The 19,394-nt window shown below is 39.5% G+C and overlaps 1 protein-coding gene across 3 annotated transcripts; it reads left to right on the forward strand.

Moving 5' to 3' along the window:
* The first annotated feature begins 1,203 nt into the window (after positions 1-1,203).
* LOC104429662 (multiple organellar RNA editing factor 6, mitochondrial) lies at positions 1,204-5,712 on the forward strand. Of its 3 annotated transcripts, XM_039315497.1 has the most exons (5): positions 3,547-3,822; positions 3,996-4,224; positions 4,553-4,590; positions 5,190-5,290; positions 5,368-5,712. In XM_039315497.1, exons 1-5 carry the CDS (start codon positions 3,645-3,647, stop codon positions 5,413-5,415), a joined length of 594 nt encoding a protein of 197 aa, XP_039171431.1. In that variant the 5' UTR covers positions 3,547-3,644; the 3' UTR covers positions 5,416-5,712. The 3 variants fall into 3 exon arrangements, with proteins under 3 accessions (XP_039171433.1, XP_039171431.1, XP_039171432.1); XM_039315498.1 differs by lacking the exon at positions 4,553-4,590 and having other exon boundaries at positions 3,549-3,822; XM_039315499.1 differs by lacking the exons at positions 3,547-3,822; positions 3,996-4,224; positions 4,553-4,590; positions 5,190-5,290 and adding exons at positions 1,204-1,618; positions 2,647-2,748.
* The last annotated feature ends 13,682 nt before the right edge of the window (positions 5,713-19,394 follow it).

Consider the following 19,394-nt stretch of genomic DNA (forward strand, 5'->3'; position numbering starts at 1 on the left):
GCCAAATGCTAAACACGTAAAAAGTCGTTTAAGTAAATTTAAGAAGAAAACGGAAGAGACAAAGAGAATATATATATATTTTGATATGTACTCATAAGTATCACATGAGCCAATTTATAACCTTTATAGTTTGATTATCTACATTAACAAAATATTACACAATCAATTATAGTCAATGGTAAAGATATTTAGAATTTTTTTATATATCCATAATATCATAAAGATGTATTATATGTATTTAGAATATTCTAAATATATCTAACAAGTAAATTTTCCTTTATCTAATCTTGTGGAAGAAAAAGAGCTGCGTTCATTTCACGGAAAAAGAATGATTTAAAAATATTTTTGGAAAATTAATTACTTATCAAATATGGAAAAATTGGTCAATGGATAAAATTTTATGCACAACTATTTTCATGAGTGATGATCATGGAGCCTTGCCTGAGGCTAGCAAGGTCCAGCTCGCAAGCTGTCATTGTGTCAGACGACTAGCGAAGAAAAAGGAAAAGGAAAATAATTAAAAACTCGATATAAAAAAATTGAATTCTATTTTTAAATAAAAATAAAAAAAATTACAAATTAGATTTTAAAAAAATTAAAAATTAAAAACATTACAAAGGAATGCAATTGGATTTTTCAATTTTTAATTCATTTTCAAATTTCAGACAAATATCCAAAAATATTGTTGTTTCTCAAACAAAATGACTTCATAAATATATTTTCAAGAAAAAGAGAACCTAATTTTTTTTTTAAAATTATAAAAATTGTCCATTAAATTTGTATTTAGTGAAAGAGTTTTAGCAATATCATCTTAAAAAATCGTAGAAAGACAAGCTTTCATAGATTTAGAAGTATTTTAGCAATATAACCTTTAAAAAAAGTCACAAGAATAAGCTTTTTAAAATTTAGTTACGTATGCAAATGTTTTAGTAATATAAGCTAGCTCCTATATAAGTTAAATATAGGTCGAGTGGAATTTACATTACATAAAAATGGGTCAAAACGGCTTAAATGAATCAATATAAGTTGGATCATTTTCGACCCAACCCAAATATGATAACGGCCCTAACGGTGAGTAATTATTTTTCAAAAATTTTCTTTTCCAAATTACTCTTCTTTTCGCGAAACGAAGGCATCATTGATGTGATACCCTAAAAAACCTTCCTCTTTTTCACTCTCGTCCAAATTTAACCTTTTTTTGTCTCGAAAACAGCGAAGACTCGTCAGTCTCCAGCATGGCGACGAAGCTCTTCACTCGCTCCCGCCTCCTCTCCAAGCCTCAGAGAGGCCTCGCCTCCCTCTTCTCCTCCGCTCCCGCCTCCGCGCCTCGCTACCCTCCCTTCCTCCCCTCCCTCCTCCGCTATCGCCTCTGCCCTCTCTCCGCGGCCTCCGCGGAGTTCCATGGCCGCCTCGCCGCGGCTTCTTCCGCCCGTGCCTTCGCGACTAGGGTGACCTATTCGTCGCTCAACGGTCAGGGGCCCAACCGTTGGAGGGAACACTGGCACTGTGCCATAATGATGGAAAGGTCGGACGATAAGGCTGGCGAGATCCTACCGGACGATAAAGCTGGCGAGATCCTGGATACTTGTGTTAAGTTCCTTGCGGGGGCTGTTGGAGGGTCAGTGATTCGAGTTTGTGGTGTTTATCTGTTTGCCAGGGATTTGTTTCGTGTGACCATTTGTTTGTTCGTCCTCATTAAATGAACTGAGTAGGTTGAGACCGGCGGGTTTATCGACTTCGAACATTTTCTCTGCTTGTACTCTGTTTCGCCATCGTTATTACGGTTGTTGATGAAATGAATGAGTAGGTTGAGGCGGGTGCTGGGTTTTTCAACTTCATATTACTCAGACCATGCTCTCTGCTTGTACTCTGTTTCGCCTTTGTTTATCGGTCATTTTTCGGCTTCTAAATGGTAGTTGATGAAATGAACTGAGTAGGTTGAGACGGTTGCTGGGTTTTTCAACTTCAAATTACTCAGAGCATGTTCTCTGCTTGTACTCTGTTTTGCCTTTGTTTATCGGTCATTTTTCAGCTTCTCCGTGATATGTTGGAATTTATGGCTGGAGGGTGAGATGACTGAATTCTTCGTGCCATGCTTTGCTTGTCTTTCACCAACGAGGTCTAAAAATACAATGACACACAGCTTTTCGTGAATAACTATTTTCTTGTTCTGGCCGAGAACAATGACTCATAATTTGGTCTCTTAGCTCTGGTTTAAGTAAACTTCCATTTTAGATCTCAGTATGTTTTCAGTGATTATTATGCTGTCTCTTTCAGGTGTTTGAGCTGAAAGGTGATTCCTTATTGCTGCTTTATGTGGCAGCATTGATGCTGTGTTTTGATTTAGAATTGATTTTGACATGGAGGGATGATTGGGTCTGTTTCTTTTTTTCTTTCATTGCCAGATGTGGCACATTTCCCTTTTATGTGATGTGAACCTTCTTGAAATTGGTCCTCATTACAATATCTTGTATTATGGTGACTATGAGGATGCTTAAGAATATTTGGCGGGTACAGAAGCACAGTTTCTCTAGTGTTACAGCGATGGTTCTTGAAGTGATGGTCCTTGCCTGTAGTCATTGATCATCTCGATTTATTTGGTCCCTATTATTTTGTCTAACCACAATTTGTTGCTTGCTATTACAGTGAAGAAAAAGCCAGGAGTAAGATCTACACTGTTGATACAGAGCCCTACTACTTTGCATTTGGAGTCAACGTATTTCCAAAGCTTGAATTTCAAACTTGCTGGTAAAGCTTCTTGATTGGTTTTTTTTGCTTCTCTTTTGGAAAGTGGCGCTAATGAGTTCTGTTTGGTTGCACAGGTCTGCCTAGATATACCATGGGTTGTTGTTGATAAGTACCTGGGCCTCTGATGAAAGGTTGTGGGGCATGGAAGCTTTGATCTTCTAATTCTGCCATGAACTTTGCATCCTGGAGATTCCATTCTCTCATTTATGAAACCGCCCTGCTTTGTTGACCTCAGCATGAGGCAGTTGTGCTGCTGCGATTTTGTTCTTGGTCGACTATACTTGCTTGGCTTTTATTTGGGCAAGTTTTGCACCTGATCTATTATGTTAATTGGTATTCAAATATAGTGATTAAGACAATTTTTTAGCAGATAAGTTTAGATAATGGAAACGTGTTTAGAAAGATAAAAGTTTGTTCCAAGTGCATATCTACCAAGTTTGGCTTGGGATGGAAAAAAATGTCATATTTGGCCATTGTGGTTACTATAAGAAAGAGTCATGAGTTTATGTCGGCACATGAGGCCTAACTAGTCTTGTGATAGGTAATCCTTCCATGTCGGTCCTTTGGTTAATATGGGCATTCTTATTGTTCGCCCTTGCACTGCAGTAGCTCAATCAAGACAAAGCTTTTCTCCGTTTTACTTTTGTGGACTTACATAATATTTGTTGGAAATAAAATTACTAGTCTCAAATCGATCGAGCAAATTCGGTATATCTCATTGTGAAATTCTTGCCTTTCTCTTTCATGCAATCTCTTGTCCATGTCATAATGCATTTTTTCCACATTTGTCAAGCCAAACTGTTATTTTTGCGCCAACTGGAACTTACGAGTGGAATGGGCATGATGATCAACCCCGTAAGTTGAACAGATCGAGGAACTTTGAAAGGGGGGAAAATATGCAGAACAGAAATTTCCGAGCCAGGGACATGCCACCTATACATAACCAAGGGATGCAGAACCCTCCACCTCTAGGAATCATGCTTCCACCAAATATGGGCAGTGGAATCCCCCAAGGATTACCTTTGCCGGAATGCCTCTGCCCAGCCACCCTGGATGCCCCTAAGCAATTCATGCGTAACTACATCCCTTTCTCGAATTTCCTTTAAATAGAAAAAAAGAAAAATGATTTCCTAACAATTGGGAGAACATTTTAGGCGATTGGGTCAGTTTATGTATCTTAACTGAAACATAAGGTCCGTTTGTTTGAAGAAAAACTACTTCTGGAGAATTATTTTTTGACTCCTTAGTTGGGCATGCGCTTATTACAATTCCATCTATATCGTTCAAGAAGCTGTTCGCTGACCGGCCAGGCCCGTCGGAACCTGAAAAGGAGGAGGACTTATTTATCAACGTAGTGTATCCTGACCAAGCCGACTTCATGCATTGGCTGGTCGTAATGGAGGGGCCGGAGGGCGATCCTACTAGAGATGAGATCATCGATACTTATATTAAGACGGTTGCGCAGGTTGTTAAAAGGTCAGTGGTTCGAAACTGGTCTTATCTGTTTGCCAGGGTTGTGTTCTGTGTGGCAACATGTTTGTTCATCATTATTATGGTTGTTGATGAAATGAATGAGTAGGTTGAGACGGGTGCTGGGTTTTTCAACTTCATATTACTCAGACCATGCTCTCTGCTTGTACTCTGTTTCGCCTTTGTTTATCGGTCATTTTTCGGCTTCTAAATGGTAGTTGATGAAATGAACTGAGTAGGTTGAGACGGTTGCTGGGTTTTTCAACTTCAAATTACTCAGAGCATGTTCTCTGCTTGTACTCTGTTTTGCCTTTGTTTATCGGTCATTTTTCAGCTTCTCCGTGATATGTTGGAATTACCTATGGCTGGAGGGTGAGATGACTGAATTCTTCGTGCCATGCTTTGCTTGTCTTTCACCAACGAGGTCTAAAAAAACAATGACACACAGCTTTTCGTGAATAACTATTTTCTTGTTCTGGCCGAGAACAATGACTCATAATTTGGTCTCTTAGCTCTGGTTTAAGTAAACTTCCAATTAGATCTCAGTATGTTTTTCAGTGATTATTATGCTGTCTCTTTCAGGTGCTTAAGCTTAAAGGTGATTCCTTATTGCTACTTTATGTGGCAGCATTGATGCTGTGTTTTGATTTAGAATTGATTTTGACATGGAGGGATGATTGGGTCTGTTTCTTTTTTTCTTTCATTGCCAGATGTGGCACATTTCCCTTTCATGTGATGTGAACCCTTCTTGAAATTGGTCCTCATTACAATATCATAGTTAGTATTATGGTGACTATGAGGATGCTTAAGAATGGTATTTGGCGGGTACAGAAGCAACAGTTTCTCTCGCGTGTTAATTATTTTGCGAATGGTTCTTGAAGTGATGGTCCTTGCCTGTAGTCATTGATCATCTCGATTTATTACTGTCCCTATTATTTTGTCTAACCACAATTTGTTGCTTGCTACTACAGTGAAGAAAAAGCCAGGAGTAAGATCTACACTGTTGATACAGAGCCCTACTACTTTGCATTTGGAGTCAACGTATTTCCAAAGCTTGCTTTCAAACTTGCTGGTAAAGCTTCTTGATCGGTTCTCTTTTTGCTTCTCTTTTTGGAAAGTGGCGCTAATGAGTTCTGTTTGGTCGCACAGGTCTGCCTAGAGTTCGATGGGTTGTTGTTGATGCGTACCTGCCTCTGAGGAAAGGTTGTGGGGCATGGAAGCTTTGATCTTCTAATTCTGCCATGAACTTTGCATCCTGGAGATTACATTCTCTCATTTATGAAAACCGCTGTGCTTTGTTGACCTCAGCATGAGGCAATTGTGCTGCTGCGATCTTTGTTCTTGGCCGACTATACGTGCTTGGCTTTTATTCGGGCAAGTTTTGCACGTGATCTATTATGTTAATTGGTATTCAAATATAGTGATTAAGACAATTTTTTAGCAGATAAGTTTGCTTAATGGAAACGTGTTTAGAAAGATAAAAGTTTGTTCCAACTGCATATCTACCCAAGTTTGGCTTGGGATGGACAAAAGTGTCATATTTGGCCATTGTGGTTAATATATGAGTTTATGTAGCGGCGCAAGGCCTAACTAGTCTTGTGATAGGTAATCCTTCCCTGTCGGTCCTTCAGTTAATATGGGCATTCTTATCGACTGCTTGCACTGCAACAACTCAATCATGCGAATTTAGTATATCTTGCCGTCTCTTTCATGCGAATTCGTTTTTAATGACGGGGAAGCAATTCCTTATGATCCTCCAACTAACACGTGGAGCAGACCTGTAATTTCAAGAGATTGAGGAACTTTAAAAAGGAGGGTGGGAATCCCTATTGGCTAGACATTTCCGAGCCAAGAACATGCCACCTATTCATAACCAAGGGATGTAGAACCCTCCACCACAAGGCATCATGCCCCTGCTAAATGTGGGCGGTGGAATGCCTCCACCAAGCAAATTTGGTGGAATGCCTCTGCACAACCAAATGTGATTTGATCAGTAATTTATCTTAATCGAAATTTAATTTGTTTGATCTTTTAATTTCATCTTTCGAGTATTGACGAGTTTCTAGAACTTCATTTTCTTTTTATCAAACTAGTTTTGTTGTTTTCATAAAAACGAGAAATGTTAATTTTGTTCTTTTTATTTTGCTTCAAAGGTGATTTAGGTTTTGAGTAGTCCAAGTCTTTATTCAAGATAAGTGAAAGCTGTAGGCACTAAATTAGATTGAATAAATTACCAGTCTCGGAGTCTCGAGATTTCAATAGCTTAAACTTGCTTTCCAACATTAGTGTTGACCAAACGACAATCGATGATTTATATTGCATAAGATACATCCTAGTGGGTGCTACAAATACAAAATTTCGAAAATTAGCAAGCTTATGTCCTAATTTTCAGGAGTCATCTCAATGACACTTTACAACAATCATATTCATCTGACTCTTGGCACAACACAACGTTGCAACTACCTCAACAATGCACGAGTCCATTCCGTGATTCCACGAGAGACTCTTTCGTGGGCCCGCCTTTTAGAAAACTTGCAACCCTCTCTTGCTCCTTCGTTTCTCTCTCTTCTTTTCCGTTGCTTCGTCTTCTTTTTCTTTTTTTCTTTTTTACTTTTCTTTTCCTTTGGTCTTTGATTAGCGACCGGCCATAGGCGAGGCCTGGTGAGGGCTCGCTCCTCGTGCCCAAGGTGAGGCTTGCTCTCGTTGGATTGGACAAGGTCGCATGAGTAGGAGGGAGAAAGAGCATAGTGCGAGAGAGAGAAACGCGAACAGAAGAGAAGAGAGATAGTGTGTGTGAAATTGAAATTAAGAGAGAGAAGGCTTTTGGCTTGGGGTGGACCCAGGCGGCATGTGTTGCCCCGGGGATGGAATGGGATTTTTACAATGGAATTCCAACTCCGCCTGCGGCGGAATCTCTTCTCTCAGAACTCCCCTGGCCTCGACCTTACTCGCGGGGGGGCAATGGCTCATGGCCCGTGAAAAAGGACGCAGAAAAATGGAACAAAAAGGAGAGGCAAAAGTACTAAATGATTAAGGTGTCTCCCTAAGCCACTTCCAATTTCTCCGATTTCATTTTAGGCTCAGCCGCATCAATTTATGACACCATATTTGCCATGGAAAGAACAATCACGTTAAGGCTTCACAGGACAGTCACTGCTATCCATCGGTCACATACGGACATACAATGAACCTGAACTATGAACATATTGAACAACAATCGGCATAAGAAATCATCACCACGTCAAATTGTCACTATGTTATGAACTAGATTGTCAAGTATGCTGAACTAAAATGCCTCAGGCTGAAAATTTCTTGAAAGGAAGGACTTGACTACGAGTTTCCAAGAGCATAAGGGTCATCACTTACTATTGTGGACCTCGATTATCGAATATAGTTAAATACCACCTCTGCAATATCAATGCGTATGGTGATTCAAACTATAAAGCAATGTGGCCAAATAATGAGTGAAGCTTCTGGGCACTCCGGAACCACACCATTCCCTCCACCAAGTCAACAACCACGCATCAACCTTAAAGAAAACTTGGGGTAGAAGTTTTTGATCCAGAATATTATAGATATCCAGAATAATCTAAAGATATCCAACAAGCAAATCTTCTATTATCCAATCCTACGAAAGAAAAAGAGGCTAGGTGTGTTGATTTCACAAAAATATAAATGATTCAGCAAATATTTTTCAAGCAATGATTGTCTATATCAATATAGTAAAATTAGTCAACGAAAAATATTTTCATCGTCAATAAAATTTTATATACACTATTTTCATGAGCAATAAAAAAATTTCTATCTATTTATTTTCTAAAAGATATTACTAACTATTTTGAAAGGGTATTTTTTAAATCACTTATTTTTTCGTAAACAAGCGCATCATCAATACCCTAAAAAACATTCCACTTTTTAACTCCCGTCCAAATTTTACCTTTTGTCTCGAAAACAGCAAAGCGAACCCTTCTCGAAATTGGTCCTCATTACAATATCATAGCTAGTATTATGGTAACTATGAGGATGCTTATGAATGGTATTTGGCAGGTACAGAAGCAAAAGTTTCTCTCGCGTGTTAATTTTTTTGGGAATGGTTCTTGAAGTGATAGTCCTTGCATGTAGTCATTGATCATCTTGATTTATTACTGTCCCTATTATTTTGTCTAACCACAATTTCTTACTTGCTATTATAGTGAAGATCTACACTGTTGATACAGGGCCCTACTACTTTGCATTTGGAGCCGTTGTATTTGAAGAGGTTGCTCACTGTCTAATTGGTAAAGCTTCTTGATTGGTTCTCTTTTGCTTCTCTTTTTGGAAAGTGGTGCTAATGAGTTCTGTTTTGTTGCACAGATCTGCCTAATGTTCGATGGGTTCTTCCTGATACATACCTGCTTCTAAGGAATGATTATACGGGTATGGAAACTTTGATCTTCTAATTCTGCCATGAACTTTGCATCCTATAGATTACATCCTCTCATCTATGAAAACCGCGGTGCCTTGTTGACCTCGTCATGAGGCAATTGTGCTGCTTCGGTTTTTGTTCTTGGCTGACTATACTTGCTTGGCTATTATTTGGGAAGTTGTCGCACCTCCTCTGTTATGTTAATTAGCATTTAAGTATAGTGATTGAGACACGAATTGTTAATTATTAACTGTTTAGCGGACAAGTTTGCTCAATGCAAACATGTTTAGAAAGAAAAAAGTTCATTCCAACCGCAAATCTACCCAAATTTGGCTTGGGGATGGACAAAAATGTCATATTTTGCCTCCGTAGTTGCTATATGAACAAGTCATGAGTTTGTGTAGTAGCATGAGGCCTAATTAGTCTTGCCACAAGTAATCCTTCCATGTCAATCCTTTGATTGATATGATTATTATTATCAACTGTCCTTGCACTACAGCAGCTCAATCAAGACCTAGCTTTATTTGGTTTTGCTTTTGTGGGCTTATTATTCATTAGAAGCATTATATCACAGTCTTAAATCAGTCGAGCGAATATGGTATATCCCATCATGAAATTCTTGCCTTCCTCATTCATGTGATCTCTTGTTCTATGTCATAATGTATTTTTTTCCATATTTGTCAGGCCAAGTTTATTTTATTGATGGGGAAGCAGTTGCTTATGACCCAAAGTACAAGACAGATAAAGAGAGGATCGCGGGTGAAAATTGTGAAAAGAGGAGGGAAATGATGCGGAGTAGAGATTTTGGGACATTCTCTAGGCGTTGTTGTTTCTTGAAGACTGCGAGTTGTTAATGTTCTTGTTTATTTTGCTTTGAAGGTGTTTTAGTTTTGAGTTGTCCAAGTCTTTGTTCAAGATTAGTGAAAACTCTATTACTAGGTTAGATTAGTCTACTTGATTGATGTTTGTTAGTTAAATTTGATCTTCAATGCAAGTGGGTTCCAAGATTGACAAGTAGAGTTATGGTGATTTCTTGCCTATATTTAAATCTTTAATACATGCCTAAGAGCTATTCGAAAAGTATAGCCAAATGATTTTGTTGCACCTTAAATAGGAAAGAATGAGAAAATGGTAAAACTTGATCAAAAATAGGCTTTTTAGTAGATTTCAACATGTCAAGGGGCAATTTTGTAAATTTCTAGAAATTAGAGGGCTCTTTTAACTGGGTGAGTTTATGGTTTTAAGTGTTAGTTAATGGGTTATTAAGTTAGACTAATTAAAGAAAATCAAATCGCTTCAAAATAAGTAGTTTTGAAGCTTTAGGGGATGACCCCAGAAAAATAAAAATAAAAAAGCTTTAGGGGCATATGTAATTTCACCAAGCTAAGGGACTAATTTGTAATAACTAGAAATTTTAGAGGCTGTTCACAGCATGTGCAGCCTTATTATGAATTTATGATACGTGATTAAGTTATTAATAGAGATAATTGCTTAATCTAGACAATGTATCTAATTATGCAAAATTGGCCCTAATTGTGTAATTAATTCGGAAGTTGGTCATTTCTGTAAATTTATAAAATTTGTGGCATGCTCATAGTATAAATAAAATACTCATATGTCTTAGATAACAAATGAATGGAATTTGGTGTTTAATTAATATGGCTTGATAAGTGAAAATTGAAAGTTGGGGCGTCAAGCAAATTGTAAATTGAGAAACTTTATTGGGGCAATTGTGTAACTTTAGAGAATAACAGAATATTTGAATCGAGAAGTTCATTTTTCTCATGCTTGGTCTGTGATTGATTGATTTGCACAAGATTTTGCGGTACTTTAGGAGTAAAAACGTTAAATGTAACCCATAGGAAAAACAAAAGATACCTCTGCTTAGAGTACATCATTTCTGTGAGAACCTGTCTTCTTTCAGACTACATTTTATTTTTCATCTCCACATCTCGACAAAACCTCCTGACAATCATTCTTATTAATGTCACATTGGATCATCCTCAACTAATTCATCCTTATGGTCAAAAAAGCCGGGTTTACCTTTCTAATGCAGTTTACCTAAGGAAGTATAGGTATGACCTATAATAGTTCCCAATCAGAGTCAATTTGATGTTCTTGCGAACTCTGAGGGTCCGAAAAGGCGGAGATTGCAGGTTGTGGAGTAGTATGTTCTATGCGCCGGTTACACTCGCTCTCAATTTGACTGTCTTCATACCATATTCCAAGCTGTTCATATTCCTTTACCGTCCTCTGTCTTGGAGCAAAGGTATCCATGATCTTCTTCTGAATGGAACAGGAAAAGGAGCATCATTTAGCTGGGATGAGAGACAAGTTTATGATAATATATCGAAATGAATCAACGTGAGATTGATGTCTAGAATGAAAACTCGTTAAAAGGTACGGGTGAACAATAGCAGGGAATACTCAAATTTACAATGGAAGCTTATCCAAATGCTCAAACAAAATGCATGTACATGTGTGAGGTGGAGTGAGAGAGAGTACCTTGAATGATCTGGTTCGTTGGATCCTAAGAGACAGAGCATATAGTTCACGAGAATCTAAAGCAACACAACTCTCCCCAAGCTTCGCTTCCTCATCCTTATCTATGATATCAATGTTGAGGATAGTTACATATGCATAAATTCACAAAACAATCAATGCAAAATCAGGAAGACAATCAAAAGATAGCACAGCCAAACAGAGATATACAGGGATAAAGTCATCAAAGGGATATCATACGGTCTAAACTTTCATTTTTGCAATTGAGGTACTTTGACAGGAATCCCAACGATGTTTCTAAGAATTGCTGACATGACCCCTTGGCAACCACATGACAATGACAATGCGCCCTACTCGGCCTTAACTTAAGAAATTTTAAAGAACTGGAGAAGACAAGTACAAACTTAAGAAAAAAAAAAACAGAGAGAGAGAGAGAGGCAGGGGACGGCCACATGCAGTTGAGGGTTGTCAGCCCTTTGCAAGCAACAGCAGTGTCAGAAGGTCCTATGATCCTCTACCGTGGCTTGCATAGGGTTGCACAGCCCTTCTGCCATGGATTGCAAGGATCATGCTGTTGAGTTAGGCTGACATGAAGCTCAACTGGACGTAATGTCAGCACCATGTGAACCACCACATTAACATTTTGCTGGAAATTTGCCGAATTCTAGTGAGGGTGCATCAATTGCAATTTAGTGCATTGCATGATTGAAATCAAAACTTTAAGATTGAAAATAATACCTAAGATTGGGACCACTAATAAAGTTTACCTGTATGTCAAATAATGACATCAGCATACACTTTAATCACTTTCAAAAACAACATATGCAGGCAAAGATGCACATTATGGTTCAGGAAAGGTCCATTCTTGAGTCTAAAGACGGATCCTTACCTGAAGAGAACGAGAGATCATGAAATTCAGCAGACTCGTTGCACTGAATGTGCTCTTTTGGTAGGCTTCAGTCAAAGAAGTAGTGTCACTAAACCCAGAGGCATTTTCCACTGTAGAAGGATATGGGGCTTGTGAAAACTTAAAATCATCTATAAATGGAAAGGGTGTAAAGATTTTGCAACCAAAGAAATCTGAAAATACTAACCGCTTCCACCTGAGAGGGCAAATGGGGTAAAGCTGGAACTGCGAGGTACACACCTCACAATACCAACTTCATCATCACAAGAGCTCCCTCTTTGAAAGGAAACTTCAGGCAAGATCTCTGACTCATAAGATTCAACTTCCACTGGATTGCTTAAGCTTTCGAGATCCATTGTCTTCGCCTCTTCCTCATGAGATACAACTGGTGAAGACATATCAGATGAAGTGATCGTATTTGAAGCACCAATGCTGCACACAGTTTCAACTGTGAAGTTGTCAGAAGGGACAAGGTCCTCCTCAGCATGAACTGAATCTGCAGGTGAAAGCTTGTTCGGGGCTAAACTCGCAGTGTTTGCATTGTTGTCGCTAGGGCGATGAATGGACAGAAAATCAGCTTCACATAAATCCTTTTCAACGGAAGAGATTAAGTACACCTCAGGTGTAGATGACTTCCCATGCCTGGCATTTTCCTTCCAAAACTTGGCAGCCTTTTCCTCAGTCAAGGCACCATCTGTACGCACTAAAGATGATATGCACTGTCCACCCTCAAGTAAATGCACAGAAACTGGAGCCCTTGGGGAGTTGGTTATATAAATTTGTTGATTCTTCACAGCACTGAAAGCAGTTGGTTCTTCCAGTAGTACCATATCCAAGGACTCTGGCACCTTAACTGAATTCTTAGAAGAGGGATTACGAGTTCGAGGCTCAATTTTTTCCTGGCTAGAGTCATTACATAAATGTCCTGGTAGGTTCTTCACACTATCAAAAGCAAGGGTTGTGTCCAGAAATTTTAATTCTGAAGAAGACTCAGGTACCTCAAACAAATCTGGAGAAGATGGATCAGAAGTTTGAGATCCAGTTGGCTCCTGACTAGGTCGCTGAATGCATGTCCCAGTTGGTTCTTCACACTATCAAGCGCAGTTAGGTTGTCCAGTTGTCCCAAATCTGAGGAAGACTCCAGCCCCTCAATCAAATTCGGAGAGTAGGGATTTGCAGCTTGAGGTTCACCTTTTTCAGGTTCCTGACTAGGATCATCCAGTATATGTCCCCGGTTCTTTATACTATCCAAAGAAGTGGGTTCATCTGATGGCCCCACATCTGAGGAAGACGCCGGCACCTCAATCAAATTCTGTGAAGAGCAATTAGAAGTTTGAGGTTCAATTGGTTCCTGAAAAGGTTCCAAATGGCAGGTCACCTGGAATTGTTCTGTGATCATCTGGACATGTTCATCGTTACTTTCTACTACTGGCATACTTCTCTGAGGATCCAACTGGGGGTCAAATATAAAAGGATCAGGTTCACTCAATTCATGACCCGCATAATTCTCTATGGGGCAGGCCACCTGCAATTGGCTTGGGATACTCATCCCAGGCTCATTTTCAACACTTTTCATTAAATCAGCACTGCCACTGGCGGAAGCATCTCCTTCTAAATCCAATTCAGGGTCGACTCTCCTGACATCTCTTTCTGGACATTGCACATCACGGAAGAAATTAGAGCAAAGCCTCTTCATTTTCTCACCATAAGCTTCTACTTGTTTTTCAATATGATCAAAATCCTGTATGAAAGGTGTTCAGCATCAAGAAGCAAACTACATATTAGTGTCTAGAGGAAATATAACACACATGTATCTAAACCACTCGTATAATACATGCATGTCTCATGAGGTTCTATCCCTGAACAGCAAATTGGTAGTACATACCATGCAAAGTTCTTCCTAGTTATATTGACGAAGACGTTAAAATTATCTTACCAGAAAAAGAAGGGAAAAGCTGAAAATAAAGATAGAAAAAGAGAACAGAGTATCGCAAAAAATGAATTTACCTGCTTCATAGTCCCATCCCCGTCCTGGCATAGGGTTTGATAGAAGTGGCCAAACCAGCTCTGACGTTTAGCAGACGAATCCATTACGATGTTGATTTATTTTTTCCAAGAATCAATACCTAGAATAGCCTCCTTGTCTTGAAGAACAAGAGGTACTATTCGTACTCAAGAATGAGGAGCCTAAAAAGACACATACGAAAAAAAATAAATGCCCGATATCAATGTTAACATTTCATATGCTGATGAGGAAGTTTATAAAACCAGTCACTACCACTAACTAAATGCCGAATGCCTAACAGTCATTTTAGCACATTGAATCACTCACAATAACCATACCATCAATAAATCTTCTTTTACCCAATTCTACAAAAGAAAAGGAAGAGGTCTCAAAAACAGCGAGTCTTGTAAGAGAGGTAATCACATCAATAGACAGATAATGGCACGGGGTGACTGAAGGACCTAATTTTCTATAGATCTTCTATCCTGTTCTAGGAGTTGTACACCTCTCCAACCAGGAGGAGAACATGTCAAACAGACAATTACAGCACGCGAAGTGGAAAAATCAAGTTGCCCTACCCCTATCAATACATTTGAAAATGGAAGAGCAAAAGTTAAGGTGATCATAATGAAGTTCACCAGAAATAGCAACCGCTTTTTAAAATTATCGCTGTAAAAGAGCTGGCAAGATGAAAGAAGGTTATTACAGTAGGGAGACAAACAGCTACAAGAAATCAGACCTAAACTCAACTGCGACTGCTGCTCAAACTTAGATATTAAGTGGTAAGTGCGGAAACCAGATTAAAAGTTATGAAAAACAGAAAGCTGGCCCCAAAAACATTGTGGTGCGATGGGAATAGGTCATGAAATTACAGTGGAGAACAAAGCATCGCAGAGTGGAAACACGAGAGGAGTGCACACTAGGAGAAGGTAATGACTAAGCTCATTCAAATAGGCCAATCCTTTTATAACTTCAAAGAGAAACAGACCCATCTTAGACTCTGCTTATTAGAAGAACGTGTACTCTACATGTGTTCGGCACAGTGGCACCCTAATCGGCTCTAATCATCAAAACTACAATACGAAGTACGTCTATACAGAAATTCCACACGAACCAAAGATTCACAATTCTAACCACGACTTCTTTTGACCAGCTACGTCAAGTTCGGACTTCCAGAAAGCAGCCAGAAACAAATCGCAAGCAACACGATCGCGAAATCACCATGCGCTGCACGATCAGCATCGGACCGAGGGCCGGAACAGAAGCAGCGAACACCGCAAAACCCTCTCGACGCAATCGAGAAACCTCACCGCACCTTCCTCTAACAACCCCAACCCCCCCCAAAAAAAAAAAAAAAAAAACGTAGCATCGTACTAGAAAACCAACAAAAAAATCCCTCGGCAGCACGGGGAACTCCCAGGGCCCCCACTCAAAGCCGCGAGCCCGATCACTCTCGTTCCGACGCGGCGGCGCCAAAAAAAAAAAAAAAAAAAAAAAAAAAGTCGAAGCGAGCGCTGCTTCCACGCGATCATCGGGAGGCCCGCGAGCGAGGACGGACACCGCCGATCGCGTGGGGGTGGGAAGGCCGGTCGATCGGGGGGGTTTACCTGGAGGCGCCGGGGAGAGAGGCTCGCCGCGGAGGAGCGCGCGGGCTCGTCGTCATGCGCCGGGGTTGGGCCGATGATGAGGAGGGCGCGCGGGACGGAGAGAGCGACAGCATCAACGTCGCTGCTGCGTCGACAAGGAAAGGAGAGAGAGAGAGAGAGAGTGTACACAGTCAAGTCACCGCCGGAAGACGGAGACGCTATAAAGCAGAAAAGCGCACACACTCCTCCTCCCCTGAAACGACGACGACCACGACTGCCCTCTCATCAAACATCGAATGGTCGTTATTTTGATCCTATCAAAACACATTCATTTGTAATCATCATTATTCATTCAAAAGATTCTTCCTTTTTCCCTTTTCATATTTTTCTGGGACCAAGGTAGCCAAGTTAAACACGTTTTATTTATTGTAAATTTCGGCCATATAAGAACATTTTTTTTTTTTAAACAAAGGGCAGAGATTGATAAGCTTCGGGTTCCGGGTCCCACGCAGGGGGAAGATTCGCCACGCGAGATCGTGGACCGTGAGGGCGCATGAAAGATGGATTTGCATTTATATTTGGAAGAATGCCCATTTAGATTTTTTCTTCTTTTTTTTTTTTTTTTTTTTTTGAGGGGAGGGGGGTTCGGTATCAAACTCTTTTTATAGCTTCAAGTGGGTCCGGCATTACCAAAAACATGGGCCTCGGAACAGATGAGGTTCCATAAAATACTTGGGGGGATTGGAAACCCAATTGGTCGGGAGACGATTTCGGCCTATGGGCCTTAGAGACCCAGTCGGCTACTCGATTTCCTTCCCTTAATGGGCCTTGCTGATGTTCTTAAATTGGGCCAACTGAAGTTTGCAGGCCTCGATTAGTGGTTTCACTTCCATTGCTGACAGATCACAATCTGTTGATTTTTTTTATTTTTTTCCCGAACCTCCGATACACTTATTAAAGGGAAACTAGCAGATTATTAGGTGATTTTCGAAAAAAATGAGTACTGAAACAATATTTTCCAAAAAATAATCACTTATATTATTAACTAAAATAAAAAATGAATTTTTTTCTAGTTAAGCCCAAAATTATTATCAATAATGAAAACATTTTCCGTTAATTAATTTTTAAGAAAATTTTGAATAAGAATCTAAAGTAGAGCAGTATTATCAAAAAAATTATCCAAAATGAACATTATCTCAAATAAGGGCCTAAAGTGACTAAGTTAATATCAAATAAGGGTCTAAACTTGTTTTCCAACCAAATCTTCATCGGATGACTTTTTCCGACGAGTAGGGTGTAGGCAATTTTGTTCAAAAAAATCCAGCTAGGTAAAGATGCTTTGAAAACCTAGAACAAACAAAAATCCCAAATTGACCTCTCATTAGTTCTTCGTGAAATTGTCGAGTCCTCAAGTCAGTCCCCAATAGCAAATTGATCCTCCCCTTGAAAGTATGTCATCTTGAGCTCCATTATCAACTGGAGGAGGAGGAATGTCAATTCCATCTCCTAAGTTTAGGTGGGGCTTGGGTTCTTCGATTCTAGCTCAAGTCCTTCATTTACACTACATGCCTCTCACCCCATTGTCACAAGCTCTGTTCTCATCAGTAAGTGAATCAAAGGCCAGAAGAAAACATGGTACAATCAAGAATCGACGTACTTAGAGTTCTAGATTTGAAGACTCAACGATTTCACGAAAAACTAATGAGATTCAATTTGGAATTTTTGTTTGTTCGAGGATTTTAAAGCATTTTCACGTAGCTGGATTTTGTTGGATAAAACTGCCCACACCCAACTTGCAGGAAAAAGCTATCCAGTAAAGATTTGGCCGGAAATCAAGTTCTGGTTCTTATTTGATACTAACCTTGCCATTTCATGCCCTTATTTGAGTCAACGTCCACTTTGAGCCCTCTTTTGAGAAACGGCCCTCATTTGAAATTTTCCCATAATTTTTTTAGATGACATAAGCAATTAATTTTCGAGATATATTTTTCAACACACCCATTTTCCGTAAATCGAAAACACCCTTAGTCCAAATTCTTAAGTCGTGCAATGCTAATGCTATCAAAATAACGACTATACCAATATTCGGAGGAGTTCAGTCCGACTTCTCTTCACTTTTATATTGAATAAATTATCGGTCTGGGGATTTCAGTAGCTGAAACTTAATTTCCAAAATTCGTATTGACCAAACAAACAATCGATGATTTATATTGCATAAGATACATCCTGAGCGAGTGCTAAAAATACAAAATTTCCAAAATTATCAAGCTTATGTCCTAATTTTCGGGAGTCATCTGTCTCGCGCCGTGAATAAACACTTTCCAACAACCGCATCGCCTGAAATTCATCCGACTCTGACACAACACAACGTTGCTGCTGGTGGCAGAGACTCTTCTCTCAGAACTCCCCTGGCCTCGGCCTTACTCGCAAGGGGCCATGTCTCATGCCCCATGAACAAGGACGAGGAAAAATGGAACAAAACAAAAAGAGGCAAAAGCATTAAATGATTAAAAGATGACCTACTAAGCCACTTCCAGTTTCTTCGAATTCATTCTAAGCTCAGCCACATCAATCTGTAACGCCATATTTACTATAGAAAGAACTACTACGTTAAGGCTTCACACAGCAGTCACTACCATCCATTGGTCATGAACGGGCATTGAATGAACCTGAACTACCAACATATTAAACAATGGTCGGCATAAGAAATCATCACCACGTCAAACTCTCAATTGTTCTGAACTAGATTGTCAAGTATGCTGATTTGGAATGCCGCTGAAAATTTCTTGAAAGGAAAGACTTGACTAGGAGTTTCAAAGAGCATTAGGGTCATCTCACTTAGTATTGACGGCCTCAACTATCGTATATAAATACCACCTCTGCAATATCAATGCGTATGGTGATTCAAACTATAAAGCAACGTGACCAAATTATGAGAGAAGTTTCTGGGCACCCCGGAAGCACGCCATTCCCTCCACCCAAGTCAACAACCACGCATCAACCCAAAAGAAAATTAGAAAGTCCTTAACATTGTGCACGCATATTATTTGGATTGATAGGTTTCTTCCCATAATATCCATCCAACTTTCACAAATCAACCACTAAATCTAGCGAAAAATCAGCCAATTACCATCTATCACTCAGCCACACAAAATGAAAAAGTCAATCAACGAAACTACTCAAACAATGAATTCTTCTTCGTTTTCTGAAATGATCAAGAAACAACTCAGATAAGCTCCCACAAGTGATTAGCATTCTCTGACAATTGAGTGGGATATTTTACCTTGTTTCATCACCCCAAATAAGTTCATCCAAAGTGACATCAAAGGCACAAAAGCATCTTAAGACCACGATGCATAAATTGTCAAAGCACTTTCAATCACCTCTATAATTCTCCTCCAATTAGGAGATGATCATTCCATAACAAATATTCAAGTCAGACAACGGTATTAGAGTGTGCATCCAAAAGCTTATTTCACTCTCCCCAGCTTCCTAAATATCACATTTTTTGCACCTTACAAGACTAAACCAATATGATTGCCCACACCCAAATCAGAGACTAGAGATTGTAGCCTTCACAAATAACGAAAGGCAACTACAAGCAAGGAAGAATAAAGAAGAACAGGATTGCCCACACCCAAATCAGAGACTAGAGATTATAGCCTTCACCCATAACGACGGGCAACTACACTCGACACAGAAACAAGTTTCTTTGAAACCAAAACCATGCATAGCAGACTAGCAGGATGACATCACAGACTTGCAGAATGA

This window comes from Eucalyptus grandis, chromosome 6 (genome assembly GCF_016545825.1).
Source record: "Eucalyptus grandis isolate ANBG69807.140 chromosome 6, ASM1654582v1, whole genome shotgun sequence".
Classification (NCBI taxonomy): domain Eukaryota; kingdom Viridiplantae; phylum Streptophyta; class Magnoliopsida; order Myrtales; family Myrtaceae; genus Eucalyptus; species Eucalyptus grandis.

Coding starts and splice junctions, on each gene's coding strand:
- LOC104429662 (XM_039315497.1), top strand. CDS start 3,645: ATGCAGAACAGAAATTTCCGAGCCAGGGACATGCCACCTATACATAAC. Junction 4,591..5,189: donor GAATTACCTATGGCTGGAGG/GTGAGATGACTG, acceptor TTGCTACTACAG/TGAAGAAAAAGCCAGGAGTA. Junction 5,291..5,367: donor GCTTGCTTTCAAACTTGCTG/GTAAAGCTTCTT, acceptor TTGGTCGCACAG/GTCTGCCTAGAGTTCGATGG.